General features: G+C 62.0%; 3 protein-coding genes across 10 annotated transcripts; 1 reads left to right on the forward strand and 2 right to left on the reverse strand.

The window, feature by feature from the left end:
• Positions 1 to 1594: 1594 nt before the first annotated feature.
• SLC4A2 (solute carrier family 4 member 2) lies at positions 1595 to 17131 on the forward strand. Of its 4 annotated transcripts, none has more exons than XM_030308832.1 (23): positions 1595 to 1752; positions 3972 to 4085; positions 5769 to 5934; positions 6073 to 6314; positions 6395 to 6513; positions 7897 to 8174; positions 8266 to 8408; positions 9424 to 9604; positions 11527 to 11662; positions 11754 to 11919; positions 12072 to 12186; positions 12317 to 12501; positions 12614 to 12839; positions 12983 to 13198; positions 13279 to 13427; positions 13553 to 13747; positions 14607 to 14861; positions 14969 to 15058; positions 15258 to 15424; positions 15811 to 16064; positions 16160 to 16329; positions 16609 to 16782; positions 16889 to 17131. In XM_030308832.1, exons 2-23 carry the CDS (start codon positions 4035 to 4037, stop codon positions 16967 to 16969), a joined length of 3759 nt encoding a protein of 1252 aa, XP_030164692.1. In that variant the 5' UTR covers positions 1595 to 1752; positions 3972 to 4034; the 3' UTR covers positions 16970 to 17131. The 4 variants fall into 4 exon arrangements, with proteins under 4 accessions (XP_030164692.1, XP_030164695.1, XP_030164694.1 ...); XM_030308835.1 differs by having other exon boundaries at positions 7942 to 8174; XM_030308834.1 differs by lacking the exons at positions 1595 to 1752; positions 3972 to 4085 and adding an exon at positions 4670 to 4739.
• FASTK (Fas activated serine/threonine kinase) lies at positions 14541 to 21573 on the reverse strand. Of its 5 annotated transcripts, XR_003967320.1 has the most exons (13): positions 21394 to 21573; positions 20188 to 20610; positions 19516 to 19695; positions 19250 to 19389; positions 18549 to 18762; positions 18285 to 18444; positions 17960 to 18051; positions 17740 to 17875; positions 17552 to 17666; positions 17335 to 17438; positions 16630 to 16757; positions 15591 to 15992; positions 14541 to 15451 (listed from the first exon to the last, which is right to left on the reverse strand). XR_003967320.1 is itself a non-coding variant. In XM_030308837.1 (10 exons), the coding sequence occupies exons 1-10, from the start codon at positions 21473 to 21475 to the stop codon at positions 17331 to 17333; spliced, it is 1650 nt and encodes a 549-aa protein (XP_030164697.1). In that variant the 5' UTR covers positions 21476 to 21573. The 5 variants fall into 5 exon arrangements, 1 of the variants encoding a protein (XP_030164697.1); XR_003967321.1 differs by lacking the exon at positions 15591 to 15992; XR_003967319.1 differs by lacking the exon at positions 14541 to 15451 and having other exon boundaries at positions 15520 to 15992.
• A 301-nt stretch (positions 21574 to 21874) lies between these two features.
• TMUB1 (transmembrane and ubiquitin like domain containing 1) lies at positions 21875 to 24378 on the reverse strand. The gene is made up of 3 exons (XM_030308838.1): positions 24278 to 24378; positions 22976 to 23394; positions 21875 to 22693 (listed from the first exon to the last, which is right to left on the reverse strand). Exons 2-3 carry the CDS (start codon positions 23362 to 23364, stop codon positions 22342 to 22344), a joined length of 741 nt encoding a protein of 246 aa, XP_030164698.1. The 5' UTR covers positions 23365 to 23394; positions 24278 to 24378; the 3' UTR covers positions 21875 to 22341.
• Positions 24379 to 24901: the final 523 nt, after the last annotated feature.

The raw sequence follows: 24901 nt of genomic DNA on the forward strand, positions 1-24901 counted from the left end.
GACTTCAAGTCCCAGGAAGCATCGCGTGTCCGCTTTCCGGGCCTCACAGCCGTCGCGCCACAGCTCCCAGTGTGCCCTGCTCTTGTTATTCCTTTCTGTGATCACAACCTTCTTTTGAAAAGGGTTTCTCTGGGACTACACATCCAGAATGCAGTAGGGTGGGGGTGGGGCGTTCTCTGGGGTTTGGGGTTTGGCGGCCCGCATCCCCGGCCCGGATAGCTGCGCTCTGACGCGACTGATGGTGTCGAGGTTCCAACGACCTCCTGACAATCGCGCTACGGATTTCCACCTCTCCCCAGGCCATCTGGAGACCTCAGGATTGATTGGGGAATGGCTCCGAGCCATGTTTTGGTGATGACTTCACAGGGACCAGCTGAACCACAAGGCTGGGAAGAGAGGCAGGTGTGCCCCTGGATTTAACTTACGCCAGAGACCCCTCTCTGCCCTCGGCCCCGTGTGTCGTCTCGGAGCCCACCGGACTCCAGCCGTTCGCTACACTGTGACACCCCAAGGCAAGCTGGCTGGAACACTGGGAGTCCCCCACCCCCACCCCCCATACCCGTCTGGAGAGCCCGGGCCCACCGGAGTCAACCAGGGTGTGGCCGAGGACTGGCAGGTCGGCTACCGCCCTCAACAGACAGAAGCACAGACAGATGCTATACTTGCAGCAGCCTTGACCTCATCCCTTAAGGAGTTGATTATAGATTTTCTTGCTCTCCTCTCTAATTGTCTCATGATTGCATTCTTGAGGGCTGTGAACTGGACAAAAACGGCCCCAAACAGCACTCCTCAGCACCCAGACCATAGTTGGTGCTAAACATTTGTTAATTAACTCGTTTAGACCAGACCGTTTTCGGCAAACACAATGCTGTGCTTCACCTGGTGGCATACTAAAAAATATAAAAATTTTAAAAAGAAAAGTATACTCCTCCTCTGGAAGAATTTATCATCGAGTTGAGAAAACCAGAAATCCACAGAGCGATCTTTAATGGCAGGGGATGATTATAATAGGGTTCGAGGAGGGAGGTCGCCACAGGGAAATCTCTCGGAGGCACAAGTACCCGGTTGGAAAAAAGTCTAGGTCAGCTCAGGGTAATAGGAATCCAACCTCCAGCAGCAATCACCCCTATCGCCAACCCCCTCCCGTCCCCCAGGCAAAGACGCGGCCTTTCTTGGAGGCAGTGGGGATTACTGGGGAGGGGGTGGTGAGGGGGGTGGTAGGGTGAGAATCTTGACCCCGATGCATTCTATTTCAAGTTCCTCCGCCCGGAATTTCCCGATCATTTTTGTGTCGCCGTTTTCCTGCCTGGGATCCCCAGCGTAAGGCGGGCTCCCTTCCGCCCCGAGGTGCCTAATGCGGCCAAGAGACGGCGTCCTCAGGGTGCTCAAGTCCCGTGCCGGGAAGCCCGGGCGGCGGCCTCACGGGACTGAGCCGAAAGAGAGAGGGTGGCCGCTGGGGCTCCGGGCTCCCAGCGCGGGGCGGTGTCTGGAAGCGCGCCTCCGTCCCGGGTCTCGGCCCCGGCTCCCCGCCTCCCTACCCGCTGCGGCGGGGCCGCGCACGGTGCGCCGGGGGGGCGCGCACGCAGGGGGCTGGCCTGCCCGCGGCGCGGGGGAAAGTTGAGTTGGGAGAAGTTGGGAGCGGCGGGGGTGCGCCCCGAGGTGGGCACTAGGGAGTCGTCGGGAGCGCGCGAGGGCTCCGGAGAAGGGGGAGAGACCCCGAGACCCCCGGGGCACGAAGTCCAGAGCAAGCGGGTAAGCGGAGAGGTGGCGGCGGAGGAGGGCCAGGGCCGCGGAGGGAGGAAGGGAGGGGGAAGGAAAGGGGGGAACTCGGGACTCAGCAGGGAGGGAGTGGAAGTGGAGGAAGGGGCGGAGACTGGGGCGCGGGGAAGCGAGGTCTTGGGGAGAAGGATGCGGAGGCGCGCGGAGTGTGGGTCGGGAGCGGGATCTGGGGTCCGTTTTTTAGAGTTACCTAAATCGAGGGTGCCGCGCCCCCTGCCACCAGGAGAGGGTAGTCTCTGGGAGGCGCCGCCGGCCTTCCCAGTTCCTGGGCGAGCTCCAGACGATACCCCCTCCCTAAGACCCCCTGCTCTATTCTTAAGGCCCGTCCAGGGTGCCTTAGCCTGGGGGTCGCCCCAGGCCGCTACCCCCGACCTCCGGGTTAGGAGGCGGAGCTGGGAAGGGAGGGGGTGTCGGGTCAGGTCAGGACAAGGGGTCAGGCAGAAGAGGGAGCACCTGGGTGGGGATGGGAACGATGAGCCTGGAGAGTTGGACCTGACTGGGGGGGGGGGGCTGGCTTGTCTGGGTGGGGAGCCGGTGCTGAGTGTGGGGGCGGCGCTGCCTGAAATCCACTTTATCCTCCTCCCTCCGCCCCCACCCCACCCCCACCAGCCACACGTCGAAGAGCTGTGGAATGTGCGAGTTCACTTGGGGGGTGGTTAATGCCCAAGTGGGGGTCCGGGGTGCTAATCCCTTGGCCAGGGGTGGGGGAGATGCTAATCCTCCGGGCCGGTCGGGGCTGGTCCCGGAATGTGCCCCCACCCCGGATTATCGGCACCGATGCTCTGGACAGAAGCTGCTTTGTGTTCTGGGATGGCGGGGAGGGGGTGGGGGGCGGGGGGTGGAGGAGTACACTGAGGGCACAGCCTGGAAGTGGGAGTGGGGCACCTGCAGGTGCCCAAGACACCACACGCCCTTCTCAGGCGGGGGTGGGGGGGGCCTCCCTGTGCCCCTCTCCCCCACACCAGACGTGATCTGGCTGAAGGCCTGCTAGGGGGAGGTGAAGAGAGCGTCAGCTGAGTGGGAGTGCTTGCCAAGAATGTGTTGCTCCCGGCTCCCCACCCTGGACTGACCCCCCAGATGTATATTGTTTGACCCTCCGCTGACCTGTCTTATGCCGAGTTTGCCCTAAGTGGGACACTGTGTCCCCTTCCCCCCCCCCCCCCGCCGCCCCCAACAACACACTGGGGAACTTATTAAGTACTTCACTTTGGAGAACCTTGAGTGCCCCCCCCACCCCCCCCTCCCCCACTAGGAATGAGTACCCTGGTTTGCACTGGTCAGGTTCCTTAACCACAACTGTTCTGCTTCCCCACCACACACAGTGCCCTCCCCAGACACCCCTACAGTCACAGTCAGGAGGGCGTCAGCCCTGACACTCATATTTTCCTGGCTCCCGCCTAGGGGAGGGGAGGGATCAGGACTGCCCCTTAGGGCAGAACCTAAGGGTTTCTGTGCCCACCCTCTTCCCAGTCCGTCACGTGCCCCTCCCCCATTATAAAGCTCAGTCCTGCCAGTGCCCGCTGCCCGCTGTCTTCCCTTCCTCCCTCCCACTGAGTGAGTGGAGTTGGGCTCCTGCCCCTCCCCCCAGGGAGCAACCTCATCAGGGGAGGGGGCACAGTCCTGTGTCTCCTCCCAGCCCTGGGTCTGGTGTCTCTGCCACCCCCTTGCTTGCTGTTTGGGGCTCCCTCCAGTCTCTCCTTGTCCTTCTCCCCACTCTGCCCCACGGGGTGTCTGCCTCTCCCCAGGATACTCCTCTCCTGGCCAGCCCCCATCGGGTGCCACCAGTCACTGCTCCTGATTCTGCCTTTTCAGCCTGTCTTTTCTCCCCCTCTCTCCTCCACTCCCCACCCTGATTTCTGCTGCCTTCTCTGGAGGTCTGGGCCTGGACTCCCTTAGTCACTTGGCCTTTTGTGGCCTCCTTGGCCTCAGTCCTCTCCTCTCTGTTTTTCTCATTTCTTCCTATAAGTAACTTTTTTCTTTGCCCTCCGGCCTCTAAGGGCCACCCTAAAACCCTTCCTAGTCTAGAGGATCCTGAGCCACAGGGAGACCGGTCAGTGCCAGCTGGCGGGAAATCCCTGAGACCTGTTTCCCCCCCCTCCCCGGGCGGGGTGTATGTTGGGGGGCTGAGCAAGGCCGGGGCACTTCTGCCTGGAGGCCTGCTCTCACGTGATCGGTCCTCTCCCCCTGCTCAGGTTATGCCGCCGCCTTGTTGCCCTGAAAGCCGCAGTGACAGTGAAAAGGGCTAAGATTTGGCCATGAGCAGCGCCCCCCGGCGCCCCGCCTCGGGCGCAGATTCTTTCTGTACTGTGAGTATTGCCCAGCCCACCTCACCGCTCCTCCCACGGCCACAGGTGCTCTGACGGAGGGTCCACATCAAACGGGTGTGTGCGTGTGTGTCTGTGTGTGCATGTGTGTGTGTAGGCAGACTCTGGAGGAAGGGGAGCCTCTGATGGATTGGGGAGGGGCGCTGCCATCCCTCCCCTGGCCTTATTGGGGTCTCTGGGGTCTGGGATGCGTATTGGTTGGAGGGGGGTCATGCTACTTCCAGTCCCGTGGAGGGAGTGGAGGCTGTCTCCTGAAGACCTGGGAGGTTCTTTAGCCTCAGAGAGAGAGGAACTTTGGGGACCCTGGGTCTGTAACCTGGCGACCCCCTCTGACCCAGCTTTAGAGGCAGTAGCGCCCTAGCACAGTGGTTCTGGGCAGTTTGCAGCAACAGCCCCGCCCCTGGCCCCACGTGCCACCCAGGCCCGCCCTGCCCCGCCCCACGTGGCCATCGCCCCACGTGGCCCCCTCCTGATTTTCCTGAGGAGTGTAATGATTAACCCCAAGTGCCATAATCAGCCCCTTATTGGTCATCTGGCCCAGCAGGGCACGTGACCGGGAAGGGGCACGGGCAGGTCCCCTCCCTCTCCTTCCTGAGTTCACCCCTGCCTGCCATGGACTTCCTCCTGCGGCCTCAGGTGCGAGGGGCTCTTGACCCCCCTGTTCCCACCCTGGGTAGCTCCCTGTGCTCACTCGCTTCAGCCACCTCCTGCCGCCTTCCTCCTGCTGCTAATTCTGGTGAGAGTGGAGCCCAGCGCTTGGGGAACGGGCTAGAGCTGCCGAGATGGGCGGTGGCGGGGCAGGGGGGGGCGGGGAGCAAGCCCCCCCCCCCCCCCGACCCCTGTATCTTGTATCCAGTATCCCTGCCACTCCCTGCTGCTCCTGTCCCCACCTCGGTGTCTCTCCAGGACCCGCCTTCTTCTTAGTCCTCCTCCCCTTGCTCTGGCCACTGGCACCGCCACGGAGGGGGCTCCATACCCCGCCCTTGGAGATCCCGATGCCCTTGAGGTCCCGAAGCTCTAGAGCAAATATTTGGCGGTGCTTGGAGCTGAGACTGGCAGGGGTGGTGGGGGCTGGACAAAGACTGTGGCTAGGCAGCAGGCTGCTTAGCTAGGCTGAGCTCTCCAAAGCATCGCCGCCACCGCGGTCCGCTGCTCCTCTCCTGCAGTATGACTCAGGTGGGGGAGGGGGTGAGAGGCGGGGCTAGGAGCCGGCTGAGGGGCCCTGGGCTCGGTGGGGTGCCGCTGGGGTTGGTGTGTGTGTGGGGGGATTCCTGACAAGGTGAAGCGTTGCATTCCTATCCAGGGGCTTGGTTTCACTTTGACTCAGAAGAGTCCCGGCCAGTCAGCTTGGGCACCTCCAGAAGTTACTTTTCAGGCTCGATAGTTGTTCTCCAGCCAGAGGGGATTTGTTCACCAGCAGCCATGTGAACTGGCCAGTCCACACGCCCTGCCCTACCTCGGGGCTGGATCCACAGGATTCTGCCCCTGCCCTAGAACGGACCAGAACGGGCACAGGCACACGTGCCAGGCGCGGATAGTCCTGGCCTTTGAGGGGAAGGCTGCTGGTGGGGGGGTCCTGGATCCCCAGCTCAGCACAGGGTGGGGTTTCGGGGTACGACCCTTGGTGAGCCCCCGTGTGTCCTCTCCACCCCTTCTTCCCCACAGCCAGAGCCAGAGAGCTTGGGCTCTGCAGCGCCTGGGTTCCCCGAGCAGGAGGAGGATGAACTCCACCGCACCCTGGGTGTGGAGCGGTTTGAGGAGATCCTGCAGGAGGCCGGGTCTCGAGGAGGAGAGGAGCCAGGCCGCAGCTATGGGGAGGAAGACTTTGAATGTGAGGGGGCAGCGGGGGCACTGGGCTCGACTGTCCAGCAGGGGAGGGGCTGGGGGGGCCTAGTGGGAGGAACCAGGGCGGCGGGGGAGGGGAGGGATGCTGCGCCTCGCCTGCATCCAGGCCCCCTCCTCCCTGTAGACCACCGCCAGTCCTCCCACCACATCCATCACCCGCTGTCTGCCCACTTGCCTCCGGACGCCCGCCGCCGCAAGACCCCCCAGGGCCTGGGAAGGAAGCCTCGCAGGCGCCCTGGAGCCTCCCCTACCGGGGAGACCCCCACCATTGAAGAGGGGGAGGAAGATGAGGATGAGGCCAGTGAGGCCGAGGGGGCCCGGGCACTTACCCAACCGTCCCCTGCCTCCACACCCTCTTCGGTGCAGGTGAGTGGGGGCAGGGCTCCTGGGGGTGCCTCCGGGATCCCTAGCCTGGCCTCACCTGCCCTCATGGATTCCTGTTCCAGTTCTTTCTCCAGGAGGATGAAGGCCCCGACCGGAAGGCAGAGAGGACCAGTCCATCCCCTCCTCCACCGCTGCCCCACCACGAGGGGGCTCCCCGGGCCAGCAGAGGGGCCCAGACTGGGTAAGTGTCCCCAGAGACCTCCCCTCCTGATGTCAGTGAGGTGATGTAGGAAAAAAAAAAAGAAGAAAAAAGCACCAGCCTCAGGATCCTCAGACTGGGGGCTCAAATCCCAGCCCTGCCCCTTTGGGCAAGTACGACCTCTCTCAGCCTCAGCCTTTCTGTGTGCAGAAGAATAGAACCTCTCTTGCAAGGCGGTTGCAGGAATCGAAGGGTGGTGTGAATGAAAGTTAAGTGTGGGTTGGCCTGGCACAGAACAGGTGTGCAGGCTAAGGCCGCCCCCCCCACCCCCCACCCCCCACCCGCATCTCCTGCACCTGTGGCTTCGGGTAGAGCAGCGAGCACTGGATCAGGGGTTGGATCCGTAACCTCCGAGTATCCCCTGGGGCTCCAAAGATGCGAGAAGACGAGGAGAAGCCCCTTTCGCTCCTGGGAAGTGGCACCAGAAAAGTTACTGTGCTGAAGGGCACATTTAGGCGGTATCAGCGGGGGATTGGAGTTTGGGGGTGTCAGCCCGAAAAGGCTTGTTGGAGGAAACCACTTTGCCCTGGGTCTCAAGGTCACCACTATCACGGACCTGTTGTTTTCTGGGTGCCAGGCAGTGTGAAGGGCTGCGGGGAACAGAAGGGCGTGCTCCACGACTCTCTGAGGCTGCAGGCAGCACACGGGCCGTGTGCACGGGGGCACAAGCTGGCGGGCAGCCCAGGGGCCGGTGGGAGGCGGAGGAGCCTCAGAGAGAGCGTAGCGTTGGAAAAGTAGGTCAGATTTGTGGGCAGGGGTGCAGACAGAACCGAGAGCCCGGGGGCGAGGGGTGGGTGGATACTGGGGGAGAAAGCCTGTCGGGAGGGCCTCGTTCGGCACCTGGGCTCGGGGCTGGGGAGGAGCCGTTTAGGATGATGTGGCAGGGCTTGGGCTCCCTGGCAGTGGCAGAGAGGAAGGGGGCATCCTGATTGGGGGACAGGAGCAGAAGCTGGCACCTGTAAGGACAAGGCGTTTGTGTTCTCATGACCTCCAGGGAGCCGTCTATACTTTTAAAGGCCCGTTCTTACGTACTTGACTCCATTTGGTTAGGAACTTGGACGCGTGACCCTCTTTGGGTCCATGGCGAGGGGTGTGCTTGGTGGGGGCGGGGGGCGCTGTACTAGGTGCGTTTCCCGGCACCACCTTGCCCCACACCCCGGGAGGCTGGCCCCAGCTCTCTTTTGCTGCTGAGCAGTTTATGTTTGGAGGGAGCCGGTGTGATTGCTCCGGCAGCACGGCCAGGAGAGGGTAGGGCCAGATTTAAATGCTGCATCCGCTCCTGGGATCTTTCTTCACTCTTCCACGCCCACACCCACCAAGAGCGGGGAGCGGGAGCAGGAGGTCTGGTTGGACTCCCCTTCCCAGGATCCTGCTGCGTGGCTCCCGCTCACGGCTGCTCTGTCGGTCCAGAGCCCCGGCGGAAGAGGTGGCGGCTGTGGCCAGTGGCGCGGCAGGAGGTGATGACGGGGGAGCTTCCGGGCGCCCCCAGCCCAAAGCGCAGCCTGGGCACCGAAGCTACAACCTGCAGGAGAGGAGGCGTATTGGAAGCATGACTGGGGCTGAGCAGGCTCTGCTGCCCCGAGTCCCCACAGACGAGAGTGAGGCCCAGACGCTGGCCACCGCTGACCTAGACCTCATGAAGAGTGAGTGCTGGGCGCGGGCCATGCCCCATGCTGGTGGGAACGGGGCGTAAGAGAAAGGGGGAGCCCGACACCGTTCCTCTGCCTCCCGCAGGCCACCGGTTCGAGGACGTTCCTGGAGTGCGTCGGCACTTGGTGCGGAAGAATGCCAAAGGGTCTGGGCAGGGTGGCCGGGAAGGGCGAGAGCCTGGCCCCACGCCTCGGACCCGGCCCCGGGCTCCCCACAAGCCTCACGAGGTACTGTTCTCTACTTCATGCTCTTCTGTCATCTCCCTGCCCATCTTCTCCCCACAGCCGCCCCCCGCCCTCGCCCCAGCAATAATTTCAAACTCCAGGACTGCCATCTGCAGTTGTGAGGCTTGTACACTGCACAAGAATCCTTGACATTGTTGAGTCGGCTGTTAGGATTCTGTTTCACGTCTTAGACCCTGTTCATTTCTATATCGTGGCCGTTTCCTGGCAGCTGGCAGTGAGGAGCTTGAGGACCCTTTGGGCCAGAGGTGGCTCTGTAGAGCCGTACGCGTCATTTTTCGGAATCCAGTCACCTGTGCTCATTTGGGCCTTCCACACCTGTGGAGATGACAGCCCAGCTGGCACGAGCCATCAATCAGGGGCAGCGATTGGCCAGGATCACTGTTACTTAGTGACGCTGTCCGTGTTAGGCTCCAGGGCTCTGGTCTTGGACCCCACCCCTTCCAGTGGATTTTTTTTTTTTTTTTTTGACCTTTTTATTGAGGTCTCACAGCATACAGGGAGGTGCGCTGGGGCTGACCGTACAGCTCGGTGATTTTTTTTTTTTTTTTGCACACGGAAACACCTGGCTAACTCTCCCTGGACACAGAGTGTTTTCCGCACTTGGTTCCTTCACGCCTCTGCTCAGTGCCCTCAGCGGTGACTGCTCTTTTGTGGTTCTCAGTCAGTTTTGTCAGTTCTTGAACGTGTAGACGTGGAAGCGTAGGACACTCCAGTGTCGGGGGGCGTGGGTGGTGACTGTTCATCAAGCGTTTACTACGTCACGTACGGTGCCGAGCATTTTGTGTACTTTTTCTTTCGATCCTCATACCAGGCCTTTGAGGTGGGTATTCCTACTCCCGTTTTACAGAGGAGGGAACTCCGTACCTATGTACCTCCGTGCCCGCGTGCCATGCCCTGTGCCGGGTCACACGCCCACCCTGACACTGATTGTCATGGAGAACAGCCCCTGGACTCCGCCCGGCTCTGACCTTGTCATGCCCTTTTATCTTATCCCAAGGTATTTGTGGAGCTCAATGAGTTGCTGCTGGACAAAAACCAGGAGCCCCAGTGGCGGGAGACAGCGCGCTGGATCAAATTTGAGGAGGATGTGGAGGAGGAGACGGAGCGCTGGGGGAAGCCCCACGTGGCCTCCCTGTCCTTCCGCAGCCTCCTCGAGCTCCGCCGGACCCTGGCCCATGGTAACCTGCCCTGCCCCCCCCCCCGCCCCATCCTCATCCCAGGTAAATCTTGTTGACTGAGCCTGTTCTCTGAGGACCAGAAACCCACAAATTTATCTCTTTTTTTTCCTAATGGTTATTTACTTATTTATTTTTATTATTTTTTAGTTGCGGCGTGTTATTTTTTAAAATATTTTTTTAAGCGTATGTAATTTGAGAGAGCGAGCGCGAGTGCGGGAGGGGCAGAGAGAAAGGATCCCAAGCAGGCTCCGCACCGTCAGTGTGGAGCCCGATGTGGGGCTCGATCTCATGGACTGCGAGATCATGAGCTGAGCCAAAATCGAGAGTCGGATGCTTAACCAGTTGAGCCACCCAGGTGCCCCAAATGTTTGTTTATTTTTGAGACAGAGAGGGAGACAAAGCACAAGCAGGGGAGGGGCAGAGAGAGAGAGGGAGACACACGATCCAAATCAAGCTCCAGGCTCTGAGCTGTTAGCACAGACCCCGACGTGGGGCTCAAACTCACAAACTGTGAGATCATGACCTAATCAAATGCTTAACCGACTAAGCCACTCAAGCATACCCCCGCCCCCCTCCCCCCCCCCCCCAAATTTGTCTTAACCAGCACAGTGTATGATGTTACCAGAGCTCAGGACAGAGCCTTCTCTTCTCATGATGTCATATAGCCTGTCACCTCTTGGGCTCTGTCATTGGTGATTGCAGGGCAGGATTGACACAACTCTCTGTTATCTGGGATTTTTAGCAAATGGCTTCTTTAAGTGATGTTTTCAGATAACTGAAGCTGGTATGTTTGGGATGCTGACATGTTTTTAAAGAATTTTGATGGAAACTTTTCTGAAATGATCTAATCTATAGGGCTACATGAATTTTCTTTTTCTTTTTCTTTTTTTACAAAGATTTTTATTTTTAAGTAATCTCTACACCCAGTGTGGGGCTTGAACTCACAACCCCAAGATCAAGAGTCACATGCTGCACCGACTGAGCCAGTCAGGGGCCCCACAGGCTATGTAAATTTCACTAAAAAAATAAGATGCAGGAGTCTTGAGGTCTAGGTCTGATATTTCTGCTCTTTGTTTGCTCCTTCCTGTTGGGGAAGTCACTCCCGGTTGCTGTCAGAAGGCCTATTTGTATGCAGCTGGGGACTCAGAAACCTTCTGTCAGAATTATTTCAAAACCAGGAGTAAATAGGCTCTGAGCGAGGCTTGCAGGCTTTGTATGAGGTGCCACAGTGCAGGTGCTTTATCACAGGACTTTGCAATCCGTTTTGGCTGCTCAGGGGTCTTTGGTTCTGTCCGTTCTTTGGTTCTGTGTTCCTGCAAGTGACCTTGACAGATGACCTGGTCGCTTTTGAAAGGACTTCCATTTCTGTATCAAATAGTCGTTCACAGCAGTGACTGGGAGAAAGATCTGGAAACTGTCCTGTGAGCAGCTGTTGGACTTGGGGAAGTCGAGGAGCTCGGGGCGGAGGGTGACATATTCAGGTGACTCAAGGCCACAGATGGGCTGTGTCACGCTCAGAGGGCAGAACTAGGACCCTAGAGTGGATGTTAGGGGAGGCAGAGTGGGGCTCGCTGAAAGGAGGAACTTTCTAACAACAAAAAAAGTGGCCCTGTCTGAGTGGACGGCTTGGGGTGCCCCAGTTGAGGCTGTGCGCTCCTTGGAAGGGGCCTCTGGGAGGGCCCTGCCTCGGTGGCCTCTGCTGAGCCCCACGATGTTCCTGTGGGAGAGAGTGCTGGAAGGAACAGGTCAGAGAGGTGATGGGGCTGGGGCCTGGAGCCCTGCTCGCTGATTTCTGGGCCAGCGCTCCTTCCTGGGACCATGCTTACCTAGCTGGCCCCTTGTCCCTGGTTCTTTCTCCCTTCCGCACCCTGGCTGCGTTTCTTGCCTGGGGATGAAGGCCCCTCTGTGCCATCCTGTTCCAGGGGCTGTGCTTCTGGACCTGGACCAGCAGACCCTGCCTGGGGTGGCCCACCAGGTGGTGGAGCAGATGGTCATCTCTGACCAGATCAAGGCTGAAGACAGAGCCAACGTGCTGCGGGCCCTGCTGCTGAAACACAGGTGAGACCCCCCCCCCCCACTGCTGCCCCTGCCTGCCTGACCCTTGCCCTGGCCACCGCTCTCCTTCCTTCACCGCCCTCTGCTCTTCTAGCCACCCGAGTGATGAGAAGGACTTCTCCTTCCCTCGAAACATCTCAGCCGGCTCCCTGGGCTCCCTGCTAGGGCATCACCACGGCCAGGGGGCCGAGAGCGACCCCCATGTCACTGAGCCTCTCATCGGAGGCGTTCCCGAGACTCGGCTAGAGGTGGAACGAGAGGTGAGGGGGAACGGTGGCCCTACCTGGTTCGGGTCCCAGCCACCACGGCTGGCCGAGGGACTGCGAGCGAGCCCGGTGTGAACTCGCCGGGTGGGGCGGCAGGGTGGGGGCTGGGGCCGGCAGGGCTGAGCTCCGTTCTTCCGTGTTTCCAGCGGGAGCTGCCACCTCCAGCCCCGCCAGCCGGCATCACTCGCTCCAAGTCCAAGCACGAACTGAAGCTCCTGGAGAAGATCCCCGAGAACGCCGAGGCCACGGTGGTCCTTGTGGGTATGTGGGCGAGTCTCGGGGGCAGGGGTGTCGGCGGCCACGCCTGCCTCGGTGCCACCCTGGGGCTGGGGACTAGGGGCCGGGGGGCGGCCCGTGCCCTCTCCTGCCCGTGATGGCACCGTGCCCTTAGGCTGCGTGGAGTTCCTCTCCCGCCCCACCATGGCCTTCGTGCGGCTGCGGGAGGCCGTGGAGCTGGACGCGGTGCTGGAGGTACCCGTGCCCGTGCGCTTCCTCTTCCTGCTTCTGGGCCCGAGCAGCGCCAACATGGACTACCACGAGATCGGCCGTTCTATCTCTACCCTCATGTCCGACAAGGTCAGGCCCTCCCCAGCGCCCGCCGGAACGCCCCCGGGGGTCTCTCCCAGCCCTGCTCCGGGCCCCTTGGCCTCGCCCCGTGCCCTCACCGGTCCCCGGCCTGCTTTGACAGCAATTCCACGAGGCAGCCTACCTGGCAGACGAGCGGGAGGACCTGCTGACCGCCATCAACGCCTTCCTGGATTGCAGCGTGGTGCTGCCGCCCTCGGAGGTGCAGGGCGAGGAGCTGCTGCGATCCGTCGCTCACTTCCAACGCCAGATGCTCAAGAAGCGAGAGGAGCAGGGCCGGCTGTTGCCCACGGGGGCGGGACTAGAGCCCAAGTCGGCCCAAGATAAGGGTATGGGCCAGTGCGGGCCAGGGGCGAGAAGCGGGCTGCCCACGGGGGCTCGGGGGCTCCGGCTGGGGTCCGTGTGTACGTGGAGGAGCGGGGTGAGCACGGAGGGGCCGCGGCGGGCGCCCTGACGGAGGCCTGGGCTGCAGCGCTCCTGCAGATGGTAGAGGCGACAGGCGCAGTCGAAGATGATCCCCTCCGGCGGACGGGCCGGCCCTTTGGGGGCCTGATCCGGGACGTGCGGCGCCGCTATCCCCACTACCTGAGTGACTTCCGAGATGCGCTTGACCCCCAGTGCCTGGCTGCCGTCATCTTCATCTACTTCGCGGCCCTGTCCCCTGCCATCACCTTCGGGGGGCTGCTGGGTAAGGAGAGGCTTCGGGTGGGGGCAGGGCACGCACAGGGCCCTGGTTGCCAGCTCCTGAGCTGCTCCCTGCCACCCCAGGAGAGAAAACTCAGGACCTGATTGGGGTGTCAGAGCTGATCATGTCCACGGCGCTCCAGGGTGTGATCTTCTGCCTGCTGGGGGCCCAGCCGCTGCTGGTGATCGGCTTTTCCGGGCCCCTGCTGGTGTTTGAGGAGGCCTTCTTCTCGGTAAGGGCCCGCAGGCTACCTGGGGGCTGGCTCTTCCTGCCCCGCCGCAGCTGCCCCTCCTGTTCCCCGACACGCCCGCCTTGTTAGCCCCCCCGGGCTCTGGACCTGACCGGTCGCCCCCCCAGTTCTGCAGGAGCAACAACCTGGAGTACCTGGTGGGCCGCGTGTGGATCGGCTTCTGGCTGGTGCTCCTGGCCCTGCTCATGGTGGCCCTGGAGGGGAGCTTCCTGGTGCGCTTTGTCTCCCGGTTCACCCAGGAGATCTTTGCCTTCCTCATCTCCCTCATCTTCATCTACGAGACCTTCTACAAGCTGATTAAGGTGAGCAGGCCCTGCTGAGAACAGGGCTGGGAGGGGTGAGGCCTCGGGACCAGAGGGAGCCAGGGCACATCCTGCCCGTCTCTCATTCTCGCTTCCGGGTGTGAGGTTCCAGGCTGTCCGAAGCTCCCCTGGGCTGCTCTCTGAGGAGCCCACAGAGCACGGGCTGGTTCTTCCTCCTGGCCCCTCGCCACCCTCCCTGTCACCACCAACACACATACTGGAGCTGCACGTCAGTCTTAAAAACCCACCTGTTTTTGTTTTTTTAATTATCTTTTTATTTATTTTTGAGAGAGAGAGTGTGAGCAGGGGAGGAGCTAAGGGGAGGGAAACACAGAAACCGAAGCAGGCTCCAGGCCCCGAGCTGTCAGCACAGAGCCCGCCGCGGGGCCCGAATTCACGGACCGTGAGATCATGACCTGAGCCGAAGTCGGACACTCAACCGACTGAGCCACCCAGGCGCCCCACTCACACGTGCTTTAATAACAAAAGTAATACGTCCTTTTGTTGAAGTGGCAAACAACCCAGAAGCATAAAAGAGAAACGCCCCCAAGGTGACAAAGAGTCCCGGCTTGGGCACCAGACCCTTGCCTGGGTCAGGCTTAGGAGACTGCCACTGCGGTCCTCTGCGCCCCGCACTCTGCCCCTCTGTAGTCCGCAGCTGCCCGAAGTAGACGAGCCCCTCTCTTCATGCCCGGTTTCCCTTGCTCCCAGCTGGCGACTTCAGCCATTTTCTTGATCAGCAGGACAACCCCTGTGAGGCCAGGCCCACCATCCCCTATCCCGTCTGCCCCGCTCAGCATACATCCAGGCCCAGAAATCTTGCCAGTTTCACTGATGGAGTCCTTTGTCCTCTCCCCAGATCTTCCAGGAACACCCCCTCCACGGCTGCTCCGTCTCCAATAGCTCTGAGGCAGACAGCGGCGAGAACACCACGTGGCACGGGGCAGGAGCCACGCTGGGGCCGGGGAATGGGAGCTCATCTGTGCCAGCCGGGCAGGGGAGGCCCCGGGGCCAGCCCAACACGGCCCTGCTGTCGCTGGTGCTCATGGCCGGCACCTTCTTTATCGCTTTCTTCCTGCGCAAATTCAAGAACAGCCGGTTCTTCCCTGGCCGGGTGTGTGGGCTGGAATGCCGGAGGGAGGTGGAAGCGGGGGGCCAGGAAGGGTGACTGAGTCACGGCTGGAGGGAGGCGGGGGGCCTGAGCACGGTGCTTGCCCACAGGTGCGGCGGGTGATTGGGGACTTTGGGGTGCCCATCGCGATCCTCATCATGGTGCTTGTGGATTACAGTATTGAGGACACCTATACCCAGGTAAGGTAGAGCACACGCAGCAGGGAGGGGGTGCTGCCTGGCACCTGGCTCCAGATGTTCTCCAGCCCAGTCCCTGCCTCTCAGCTGGGCACACACCAGGCCTCTGCCACAGCAGGCCCTCGGCATTCACCCTGCCTGTCGCAGTTCAGGGCTCTCCCTCCAAGGTTCACCGACCCCCAGGCCCACCTCTGTCCTGCAGAAGCTGAGCGTGCCCAGTGGATTCTCCGTGACAGCCCCAGAAAAGCGGGGCTGGGTCATCAACCCTCTGGGGGAGAACAGCTCCTTCCCCGTGTGGATGATGGTTGCCAGCCTGCTGCCCGCCATCTTGGTCTTCATCCTCATTTTCATGGAGACTCAGATCACCACGTGAGTGGTCCCAGCCAGGAGGGCGCCCTGTGGACAGGAACCACATCATTCACGGAAGGGAACCCCAGCCGGCCTGGGAGATAATGGGTGCACTGGGTGGGGGGAGCCCAGGATGCCTGGCTGGCCCCTAGAGTTTATTTTGTAGACAATAGAAAGTTCCACTGACGTTTGCCGGGATGGGCGCGGTACGGACCGGAAGCTGTCCTGAAGGGCAGGGAGGGTGGCCTGGGGAAGGCTCAGCCGTGACAGAGGTCTTATCCTGACGGGATGGGCAGGGACCACCAGCTTCCAAAAACAGACAGAGGCTACTGGCTGGATGCTCTGGAAAGACACGGCTCTGTGCCAAGCCGGTTCCAGGGCGTCAGTGGGTGCCTGTCCCCACTCAGGCTGATCATCTCCAAGAAGGAGCGGATGCTGCAGAAGGGCTCCGGCTTCCACCTGGACCTGCTGCTTATCGTGGCCATGGGAGGCATCTGTGCCCTCTTCGGCCTGCCCTGGCTGGCTGCCGCCACTGTCCGCTCCGTCACCCACGCCAACGCGCTCACCGTCATGAGCAAGGCCGTGGCGCCTGGGGACAAGCCCAAGATCCAGGAGGTCAAGGAGCAGCGGGTAACAGGGCTGCTGGTCGCCCTGCTTGTGGGTACGTCCACCTCTTGCCCCCGCCCTTCCCAGACGGGTCTCTGAGAATGGGGAGCCCTGGTGCCAGCCGTTCCTCCCTCTCCGCCCCCCCGCCAGGCCTCTCCTTGGTTATTGGGGACCTGCTCCGGCAGATCCCCTTGGCTGTGCTCTTTGGAATTTTTCTGTACATGGGAGTTACCTCCCTTAACGGGATCCAGTTCTACGAGCGGCTGCATCTGCTGCTCATGCCCCCCAAACACCACCCAGATGTGACCTACGTCAAGAAGGTAAGAGCCCGCTTTGAAGAGCCCCGTGCCTCTGCTCCTCCGGGTCCGGGGGGGGGGGGGGGGGGGTGGTCATACCCTCCGGCACCCCACCTGCCCACTTGGGCCAGCCGCCATTGAGTCTGCACAGACGCAGCTCTGGTAAGCACCCAGGAAGGCACTTCCATCCCCACCCCTGTGCAGGGAAGAATGCGGCGGGCCTCCTGAATGTGGCGGGCCGGGTGGCCCTCCGAGGCCGGGGAGAAGCCTGGGCTCACGTGTCTCCTCCCGCCTCACCCCCAGGTTCGGACCCTCCGTATGCACCTGTTCACAGCCCTGCAGCTGCTCTGCTTGGCCTTGCTCTGGGCGGTCATGTCCACAGCCGCCTCCCTGGCCTTCCCCTTCATCCTCATCCTCACAGTGCCGCTCCGCATGGTGGTGCTCACCCGAATCTTCACCGAGCGAGAGATGAAATGTGTAAGGCCTCCTGCCCCTCCCCACCAGCCCCGCCGGCGCCCTCTGGGGTCGTCCCCTTCCAGCTTGAGGTCAGGATCCACCTTCTTGATTCCCTCCACCCCCACAGCTGGATGCTAATGAGGCGGAGCCAGTGTTCGATGAGCGGGAGGGTGTGGACGAGTACAATGAGATGCCCATGCCTGTGTAGCCGCTGCCTGGACCGACAGCCGAGGGACAGACGGACAGAGGGAACAGGGGCTGGGGGGTGCTCTCCCCCTCCCCTCCCTCATTTTTATTTAAGTGAATAATTTAAAGTCCCCTTACCATCCTCACCCCCCCCCCCACAGTAAAGTGCTTCGGCCCCCACCTATCCTTGGCCTTCTGTCTCTGTATGGGGAGGGGGCACGGATGGGAAAGAGGTGGGGGAACCCAGCCCGCTCCCTGTCCCAGAAACAAGATGCAAGATGAGGAAGGAAAGGGATTTTAATGAGAAACCGAAACAGAGAAAGCCAAAGTGCAAATCGTCCACCCCCCATCGGAGGGTCATCCTGAGCCCCGTGTGTGCCCCCTCACCCCCCTTCAGGCCCCCAGCGGAGGCCCAAGGCCTGGAGCTTCTGCCTCAGGTAGCTCTTGAGCTGGGGCAGGCCTCTCTGTGACTCCAGTTCCTCGAAGGGCAGCTGCGGGGGGGGGGGGGGGGGGGGGAGGACAGCTCGTTACCCACAGGGCCCGTGGGCTGAGGGGAGAAAGGACGGCGTGGAGTCTCTCCCGGGGCGAGGCAGGGGCCGCTCACCGGCAGGAGCTGGTAGCCCATCAGGCCCAGGTGCCGCTCCCGTAGGGCCCGCGAGCCCAGCAGCACTCGGCCGTCGCGGCAGAAATGCCAGCGCTCCCGCAGCATCAGCACCACCCTGGAGGGGGCGGACCATAGCTCAGGGCGCTGTCCACAGAGGCAGGGGAGGCTCCTCCGCCCTCTCCCCTTACCTTTGGGCCGGGTCGTGGGTCGTGGGCTGAGAGGCAGCCTGGCCCTGGGGACAGGACCTGGGAGGGTATGGTAGGAAGGGGTCCTGGGTCCTCACGGGCAGCACGGCACCAGAGCTGCTGACACACAACAGGAAGTCTGGAGGGAGGAAGAGAAAGGGCCGCTGGCTTCCAGCCACGGCTCTGTATCCCTGCGGGCTGGGCCACCCCACCTGGGGTTCACCTGTGCAGTAGCCTGGAGGCACGGTCAGGTCCTGCCGGTACTTCTCTTCCCCCAGCAGCTGGCGCAGCCCCTCCGCCACTATATCCTTGTGACTGAGAGGGGAGGGGGAACACCGATATGGAAAGGCTTGAGAGTCTCCTCCTAAGTCACTCCTGTACGCTTCTCCACCCTGGGCAAATGCCTTCCATGTCCCGAGGCCCGTTTCTGTCCCCTCCCGTGACCACTTAGGGCGCACGAGCACGGACAGTTCAGGGTCCCCCTGGCTCCTCTACTCTGTGCTGCTTGCAGGCTGGTCCCCTCCCCTCCCCCAGGCTGCCCCATCCACCTGTACTTGCAGCGGGCACGGTCAGTGATGAGTGGCTGGGGGAAGATGGGCACTTGCTGCCTTCGGGGAAGGCGGGGACCCCGGTATCCTGGAAGTTCCAGCTCCACGGCTGCGTCCAGCAGGGAGAGGTAGCGCCGCACAATCAGGGCGTGAGGGGTGCCTGTGGGAAAGCAGGCCGGAGGCTCGCTGGGCTGCGGGGCCCCACCCCCACTCGCCCCTGCCCGCTGGCCCTCGGGGACCCAGCCAGCCCTCCTGTCCGCGCACCACTGATGTGGTTGATGAATCCTGGGGAAAAGACAAAGTGCAGGGCCCTGAAGGGCAGGCACCGCAGCTGGCACAGTGACATCAAGATGTTGACAGTAGCCAGGGGAGCCACCCCTGCTTCCCGAGCCAGGATCCTCTCAAGGCAGGGCATAAACTGCTGTTCCAGGGGCAAGTAGTTCAGCCGCCCAAAGGGCAGGACCAACTTCTGTACCACCTGTGAAGGAAGAGCAGCCCTTCACCCCGCACGAAACGGTTCTCCGGTATCCGCCACAAGCTGAGCCTCGGGGAGGCTTGGCCTGCAAGCTGCTGTCTCTGTAAAGGCAGAACGATCCCTCTACCCCGGCGTACACACCAGAAGTTTGACAGCGTAACCAGTGTCTTGAGCCCCATGTGATTAATCAAACCAGTGGAGGAGACGTCGCCGTGGGGGCCGGCCCTGAAGACTTAGAGGAGTGGGCTCAACGAGGCTAAGACCGCGCCGAGTGCTTGGAGAACTGCAGAGAACCAGGCACACACGCTGGGTAGGTGGACAAGCCAAGAGGGTGTGAGCAAAGACGAACCCCCAGGGGCCAGAGCAGAGAGCCTAGCTGGTTGTCTGCGGCAGGAAGCAGCAGCCGGTCAAGCTGCATGGGGGGCTGGGCCTGACACGGTGCCTGAGGAGGGCTGGGAGAGGAGCATGGCAGGGCGGGAGGTAATCCCACCTTGCTGCTGAGCTGCATTTCCTGGACCACCAGGAAATGGGCAATGGCTTCCAGAAGCTGGGGCTCCCGCAACCGGTGCCGGGCCAGGTGCTGGGCCAGGAGCACCATCACGTGGGGTGTCAGTTCCTCCGGCCTGGCCTCTGTGAAAAACAGCCTATTATGCTGGACCCTCGGGCCAGATCTGGACGACGCCTTTTAGCCCAGACACCACCACCTGCCTCCTCTTCGGCCCCTCCCCGCCACCTGCCTTTAGTCCCCTCCAGCACCTGCCAGGCTGCGGATGAGATGCTGCCGTGGATGCCTCAGGAAACGAGGGCAGCTCAGAGCAGCTTCCAATCTTTGCCCACCGCGAAGGACAGGTTGCAGAGAGGGAGGTGGCTTCGGAGGGAGGCGGAACCTTCTCTCCTGCTCCAGGGCACACATCAAGGGCCCATCTGATGGGAAGCCTGAGAGGGAGAGGGTCAGAGGAGGCAGTCCTGGTAACGAAGAGCTGCTCTGTTCCAGTCCTGGGTTCAGTGGGTGAATTCCCAACCTCTCACGTCTCCACGTTCTGGACTGGAAGGGTTGCTACAGTGTAAGTGGAAACACTGGAGAAAGGTGAAACGCCATGTGAACGTATGGTATCAGGACGGTCTGTGGGGAAGGCCTTATACAAAGATGGCAAGTGAGTTCTCATCTCATGCCAATGGTGACACGCTATAGTGGCTTTCTAGAGCACTGTATTGGAAGGAATCAGGGTTGGCACCCTAGCTAAGCTGGAACGAAGGCTGCTGGACTCCTGGTGTCTGCTGTGAAGACGGGAGGGGCAGCAAGCGTGCCAGGGTATGCGCCATTCCTGGCAGAGCCTGAGAGGTGAATTCTGTCAGTGATCTCGGGTCTTCTATGCTCTTTCTCTACTCTTCCGTTAACACCCACCCACCCCCAGACACCCTCCTCACCAAGTAAGACTGCAAGGTGCAGACACACGTGGATGGTGTGAATATCAAAGGAGGGGCAGTTTCGGATGATGAGCTGACTCAAGTCCTGTAGTGTGGCCTGCTCCACAGGAGGGGGCCGTGGCTGAGACCCCAAGAGCTGGCCCAGACGACGAAGTGCCACGGGGTAGTGATGGGCGCGCACCTTGGTGGGGTTCTGGCCCAGCCAGCGCAGCAGCTCCCCGGGGCTCCTCGCCTGTTCCAGAAGCCGCTGTAGCCCCTGCACGGGGCCTGCATGGAGGCCTCCTCCAGGAGGCCAGTCCCCCCACTTGCCGGGCCCCAGACAACAGGGCTGTACTGGCGGGAGCAGCAGCAGGCCAGAGAGCCGAGCAGCAGAGGCCTGGGCAGAGAGCAGGACTCGAAGCATGGAGTTTGGTGTTGGAGACCCTGAGGGGCAGCCCAGAAAAGGGGGTGAGGTTTTCTCCAAAGGGGAGGAAAACCCGCTATCTTACTCCTTACCTCGCTCCCCAATTCAGAGGGCCCTGGGGTCGGAGCAACCCAGACTCGTGTTCACTCTTCCTGGAGACTGCTCTAGTCTTCCCCACCCCGCCCCTCTCTGCCTCCTTCCATCCTTCGAAACGGCACCTTCGGTGTACGCGGCACAGTGATATTTACAAAGCAATTCCACATGCGTTGCGTATCTCCTCTGGTCCTCTACACACGCCTATGAGGTGGTAGGCAGGGCTGGCACTACATCGATTTCACAGGTGGAGAAACCAAGGCCCAGAGAGGAAAGGCAGTGAAGCCTGAGGTCACGAATCGGGTCAGTGGTCGTGCCCAGCCTGGAGCCCAGCTGGCCCCGTCGATACGCCCTCCCGACCACCTCCCCCTCCCGCAGGAGGCGGCAGCGGCGAGGAGGGTGGAACGCGGGCTCCGCAGCCAGCGGTCCTGGGTTCCATGCTGGGCGCTCCCGCTTACCACCGGCATGACCTTGGACAAGTGGCTTCGTCTCTCAGCCCAAGCCTCCTCACCCGTGAAACGAGAACGCAGCGCCCACCTCGCGGGGCGCCCGTGGAGCCCGAGCGCGCGGCTTTGCAAAGGTGCGGAGTCGGCCGTGTCAGGGACCCCCACACCCACCCGAGCCCGGGGACGCCAGCAGACCGTGGTCATGGTCGCCAACGCCAACTCCCGCCGCCCGCCCGCAGCCCGCCCCGCAGATGCCACCCCTACATGACTCCCCAGGCCCCGCGCAGGTCGCTCCCTCAGTCGGTCTCGGGGCCCGGGAGCCGGGCTCCCTCCGCGGCTTCCTCATCGGCGGGCCACCGAGTCCGCCATCTTCCCAGCAGCCCCCGGATCGCGGCCCGGACGCCAATAGCGGCTCAGTCCCCGACCGGGACAGACGTGGCTCCCGTCAGGCCCTGCGCGCGCCGCCGCCGCCGCCGCCGCCGCCGCGGCCCCCGCGGTCGCCGCGCGCCCCGCCCCCCGCTTCCGGGAAGCTGCGCGCGCCGAGCCTGGGCGGTGCCGGGGGCGGAGCCAGAAGGCCCGGCTCTGAGGCTCCGGCGAACAGAAAGCGGAAGTCGGCGGCGGGTCGTGTAAGGTTGGTTGGACACCGGGACAGCTCAGTCCGCTCCCTTCGCTCCTTTTCTCCCAGTGGGCAAGGGCTCCCCGCCCAACACCCCCGCGGGCCCGCACACTCAGAGACACACACGGAGAGTGAAAACTTCACAGTTATTTAATCTGCACATGTTCCAGAGAAGCCCTCTGCCCCTCCCAGCTCCCCTTCACCAGCGTCCCGCAGTCCTTGGGTCCCCAAATCAGCCCAAGGAGCTCTTAGGGACTAGAAGTGGCTGGGTCCTCAGACAGAATACTAAGATGGGCCCAGGGGTGTAGCCTGGCTCTGCCCAGGGCCAAGGCAGTGACAGCAGCTGCCTGACCCCGAAGAGCTGACTGTCAATGGGGGCTGAGAGCCAGCAGCCCCAGGAGGTGGCCCAGAGCCATGGAGGTCACAGGGAGGGGCCTCGGCCGACTCCCGGAGCGCTCTGCTGCGCAGCGCTGGGCTCCAGGGTAGTGGGAAGAGGCAGGCGGGAGTGGTGGGCCTGGGCAGACAACAACTCCCACTGTGTCGTGGGGAGCAAGGTCCGGAGGGGCCGGCGACACTGCCGAGAGCCCGTGGAGGCACTACGGGCGGTACATGGCAAAGGCCAGGAGGCTGAGGAGCAGGGTGAAGCCGGCCAGACCCAGAGTGGCGGTCAGGGGAAAGAAGGGCCGGTACTGGATCTGGCAATACCAGAGCAGCAGCAGCAGCAGAAGCAGGAGAGGCAGCAGCAGGCTGCCTATTTCCAGCCCGGAGGGGCCTGGCTCTGACCCCGGTGGGCAAGGGGGATGTGGGGGGCCCACGCGTGTGGACACGTGGCAGTGGAGAACGCAGTTGGGTGGGAGGTGAAGGCTGCCCAGAGTCTGGGTGTCGTCTCCTAGCAGTTGCCCTTGGTAAATGAGTCGCACCTGCTGTTCCCGGCCGGGAAACTGGGTCCTGAGGAGAGAGGGACCTGGGTAAGAGAGCAGGCCTCAGGCAATCCTGGTCCCTTGCCCAGAACAACACTCACCTTTGCCTCCACCCACCACCCAGTTGGTGGCCTCTAAGGGGGTCCCTTCCTGCTATGGGGGGACAATACAATGTGCCACGTGGGGACCTCAGTTCCCTCCTCTATAGACTGAGGGGGAGGTCTCCGATCTCTCTCGTGGCCTCTCTGGGTCTGTGATCATTGCCACCCCACTCTTTAGAATTTTCTTTCCTGTCCCCATCCCAGCTTACCTTTTCAGGGAGCCAATGGTATCGTGGGGCCAGGCCCTGGCCACCTGCTCTGAATCGTTGAGGAATTTCAGCCGGAGCACTAGGGGCTCCTGGGGGGAGTCCGGGGTTGGTGACGTCGCTGAGAGCCCCATGCCAGGCTCTGGCTGTGCAGCCTGACCTCTGTGTCTCAAGCTGGGAGTTTCGGCTCCTGGGGCCTCCCCTCTGATGCTGCCGGTGACCGCCATGGCTTCACTGGGCTGTGCTGGTGTTGGAGTCCCTGATGGCTGGGGCAGTGGGTCGGCGCCCTCCGCGGTGTGTGTTGAGACCCAGGCGAGAGCCAGCACCAGAAGGCAGGCAAGCACCGCGAAAAGGATGGTCACCTCATCACCCACCCCTTCAATCAAGGCCATGGCACCTGCCTTGCCTGCCACGCTACTGAGCTGGAGAGGCACAAAGAACCCATGAGGGGCTGGATCGCTGGCCAACAGCCCTCTGAACTTCCACAGGCTCCTGAAGCCACCCCACCAAACTCTCCCACAGTCTTTATCCCTCTCCCGCTTGCGCAAGCTCCACCCTAGGGCACATTACTGCTCTGAAACCTGATGTCCCAACCTTGCTTCAAGGGCCCCTTCGCATCACCAAATCCCGAGTCCTAACTTGCTCTAAACTGAGTTCTAGGTCTTCAGCCCGCTCCTCCATTCATCCAAACACTCTCCCGACTTAAGGGCCTTGACATTCTAAGCAACCTCTTCCCTAAATTCAACCCACACCGAACTTCACCCCAAAGCTGACCTAGTCTCCCATCACTGCCCCAGAGTTTATCTACTCCTTCGCCTATTTCATCCCAACGCTCATCTACTCCTCCATCATTAAAGGTGCTCCAAGGGGATAGAAAATGGGTTTCTTTCCCCCGCCCCCCGCCCCGTTATCATTTAACCAAACGCCATCCGCGGATGGGGACTCTTTCCCAAGGCTTCCCCACACCACACGTCAATCTCCGCCCTTTGGCAATTCGGAGCTTCCAATGGTTGCCATCCCCCGACCCAAATTGGCCCCTCCAGTCTACTGAAGGCCCACCCCGTGGCGGCCCGACTCCGCGCCTCTTCTGGAAGCCTCTCCAAACCCATTCCGCAGGCGGACCCCAGATCCCGCCCAGGAATCCGGACTTCGCCCTCCCTACCCCCAGCTCTTCCATCACCCCTCCCATCTTCCCGCCCCCCCCGGAGCCGCGTTAGGGCAACCGGAGAACCGGGGGCGGGACGAGAGGGGGCCAGCTGGGGCCCGGGGCGGTGGGGTGGGCGCGGTCAACGCGCGGGGACTCACCGCCCGGCTCCGCCAGCTCCATAGCGGACCCTCGGGCACTTCCGGGCGGGAGGCGCCGAGGTCGCGGACACCTGAAGGCACCCCCTCCTTCCCTGCCGCCGCCGCCCGAAGCATTGTGGGACTTGTAGTCCTGCGCGGTGCGCATTTCCCGCCCTCCACCCTGCGGACCCACGTGCGGGGATCTGCAGGAGAGTCCTGGTGCCCGCAAGACGCTGAGGGGCCCGCGGGGGCGGGCTTGCTAGTCCCCTGAGGTTTGGGCGACAGTAGGATCCGCCCCCTCCCCTGCTGGCATCCAGGGCATCTGTCACTCCAAAACCCAACGTCAGCTAGAGCACGTCAGAGTCCCCGTGTTAACAGATGCAGTGACTGGAGAGCTCAGGTGGCCCCTATCCCGGTCTGCTCTTATGTCAGAGTGAACGCCAAAAGGCACCGTGGGCCCCCTAAATTGACTCTTTGGCTCAGAGCCCAGTCCCCATGGGCTGTCTCATCAGGTTGGTTACGCACCCCTCCCCAAGGCTGGCCACGGTGGCTTGTGCTGTCTTGTTTCCCTCGTCCTTTCCCCTTGCCCCTGTAACACTGTGCAAGAAGCATGGACCTTGGAGCCTGGCACAGATGCCGATCGAT

Source organism: Lynx canadensis, chromosome A2, assembly GCF_007474595.2.
Source record: "Lynx canadensis isolate LIC74 chromosome A2, mLynCan4.pri.v2, whole genome shotgun sequence".
Classification (NCBI taxonomy): domain Eukaryota; kingdom Metazoa; phylum Chordata; class Mammalia; order Carnivora; family Felidae; genus Lynx; species Lynx canadensis.

Bases quoted from the DNA above. Each gene is read 5' to 3' on its own strand.
- SLC4A2 (XM_030308832.1), top strand. From the start codon at position 4,035: ATGAGCAGCGCCCCCCGGCGCCCCGCCTCGGGCGCAGATTCTTTCTGT. The intron at 5,935-6,072 runs GTGAGGGGGCAG...TCCTCCCTGTAG, and splicing joins TGGGGAGGAAGACTTTGAAT to ACCACCGCCAGTCCTCCCAC. The intron at 13,428-13,552 runs GTAAGGGCCCGC...TCGCCCCCCCAG, and splicing joins TTGAGGAGGCCTTCTTCTCG to TTCTGCAGGAGCAACAACCT.
- TMUB1 (XM_030308838.1), bottom strand. From the start codon at position 23,364: ATGGCCTTGATTGAAGGGGTGGGTGATGAGGTGACCATCCTTTTCGCG. The intron at 22,694-22,975 runs GTAAGCTGGGAT...CTCTCTCCTCAG, and splicing joins ACCATTGGCTCCCTGAAAAG to GACCCAGTTTCCCGGCCGGG.
- FASTK (XM_030308837.1), bottom strand. From the start codon at position 21,475: ATGAGGAAGCCGCGGAGGGAGCCCGGCTCCCGGGCCCCGAGACCGACT. The intron at 19,696-20,187 runs GTGAGGAGGGTG...TCTCCCTCTCAG, and splicing joins GCACCTTGCAGTCTTACTTG to GCTTCCCATCAGATGGGCCC. The intron at 18,052-18,284 runs GTGGATGGGGCA...CTCCCCTCTCAG, and splicing joins CGTGCCCGCTGCAAGTACAG to TCACAAGGATATAGTGGCGG.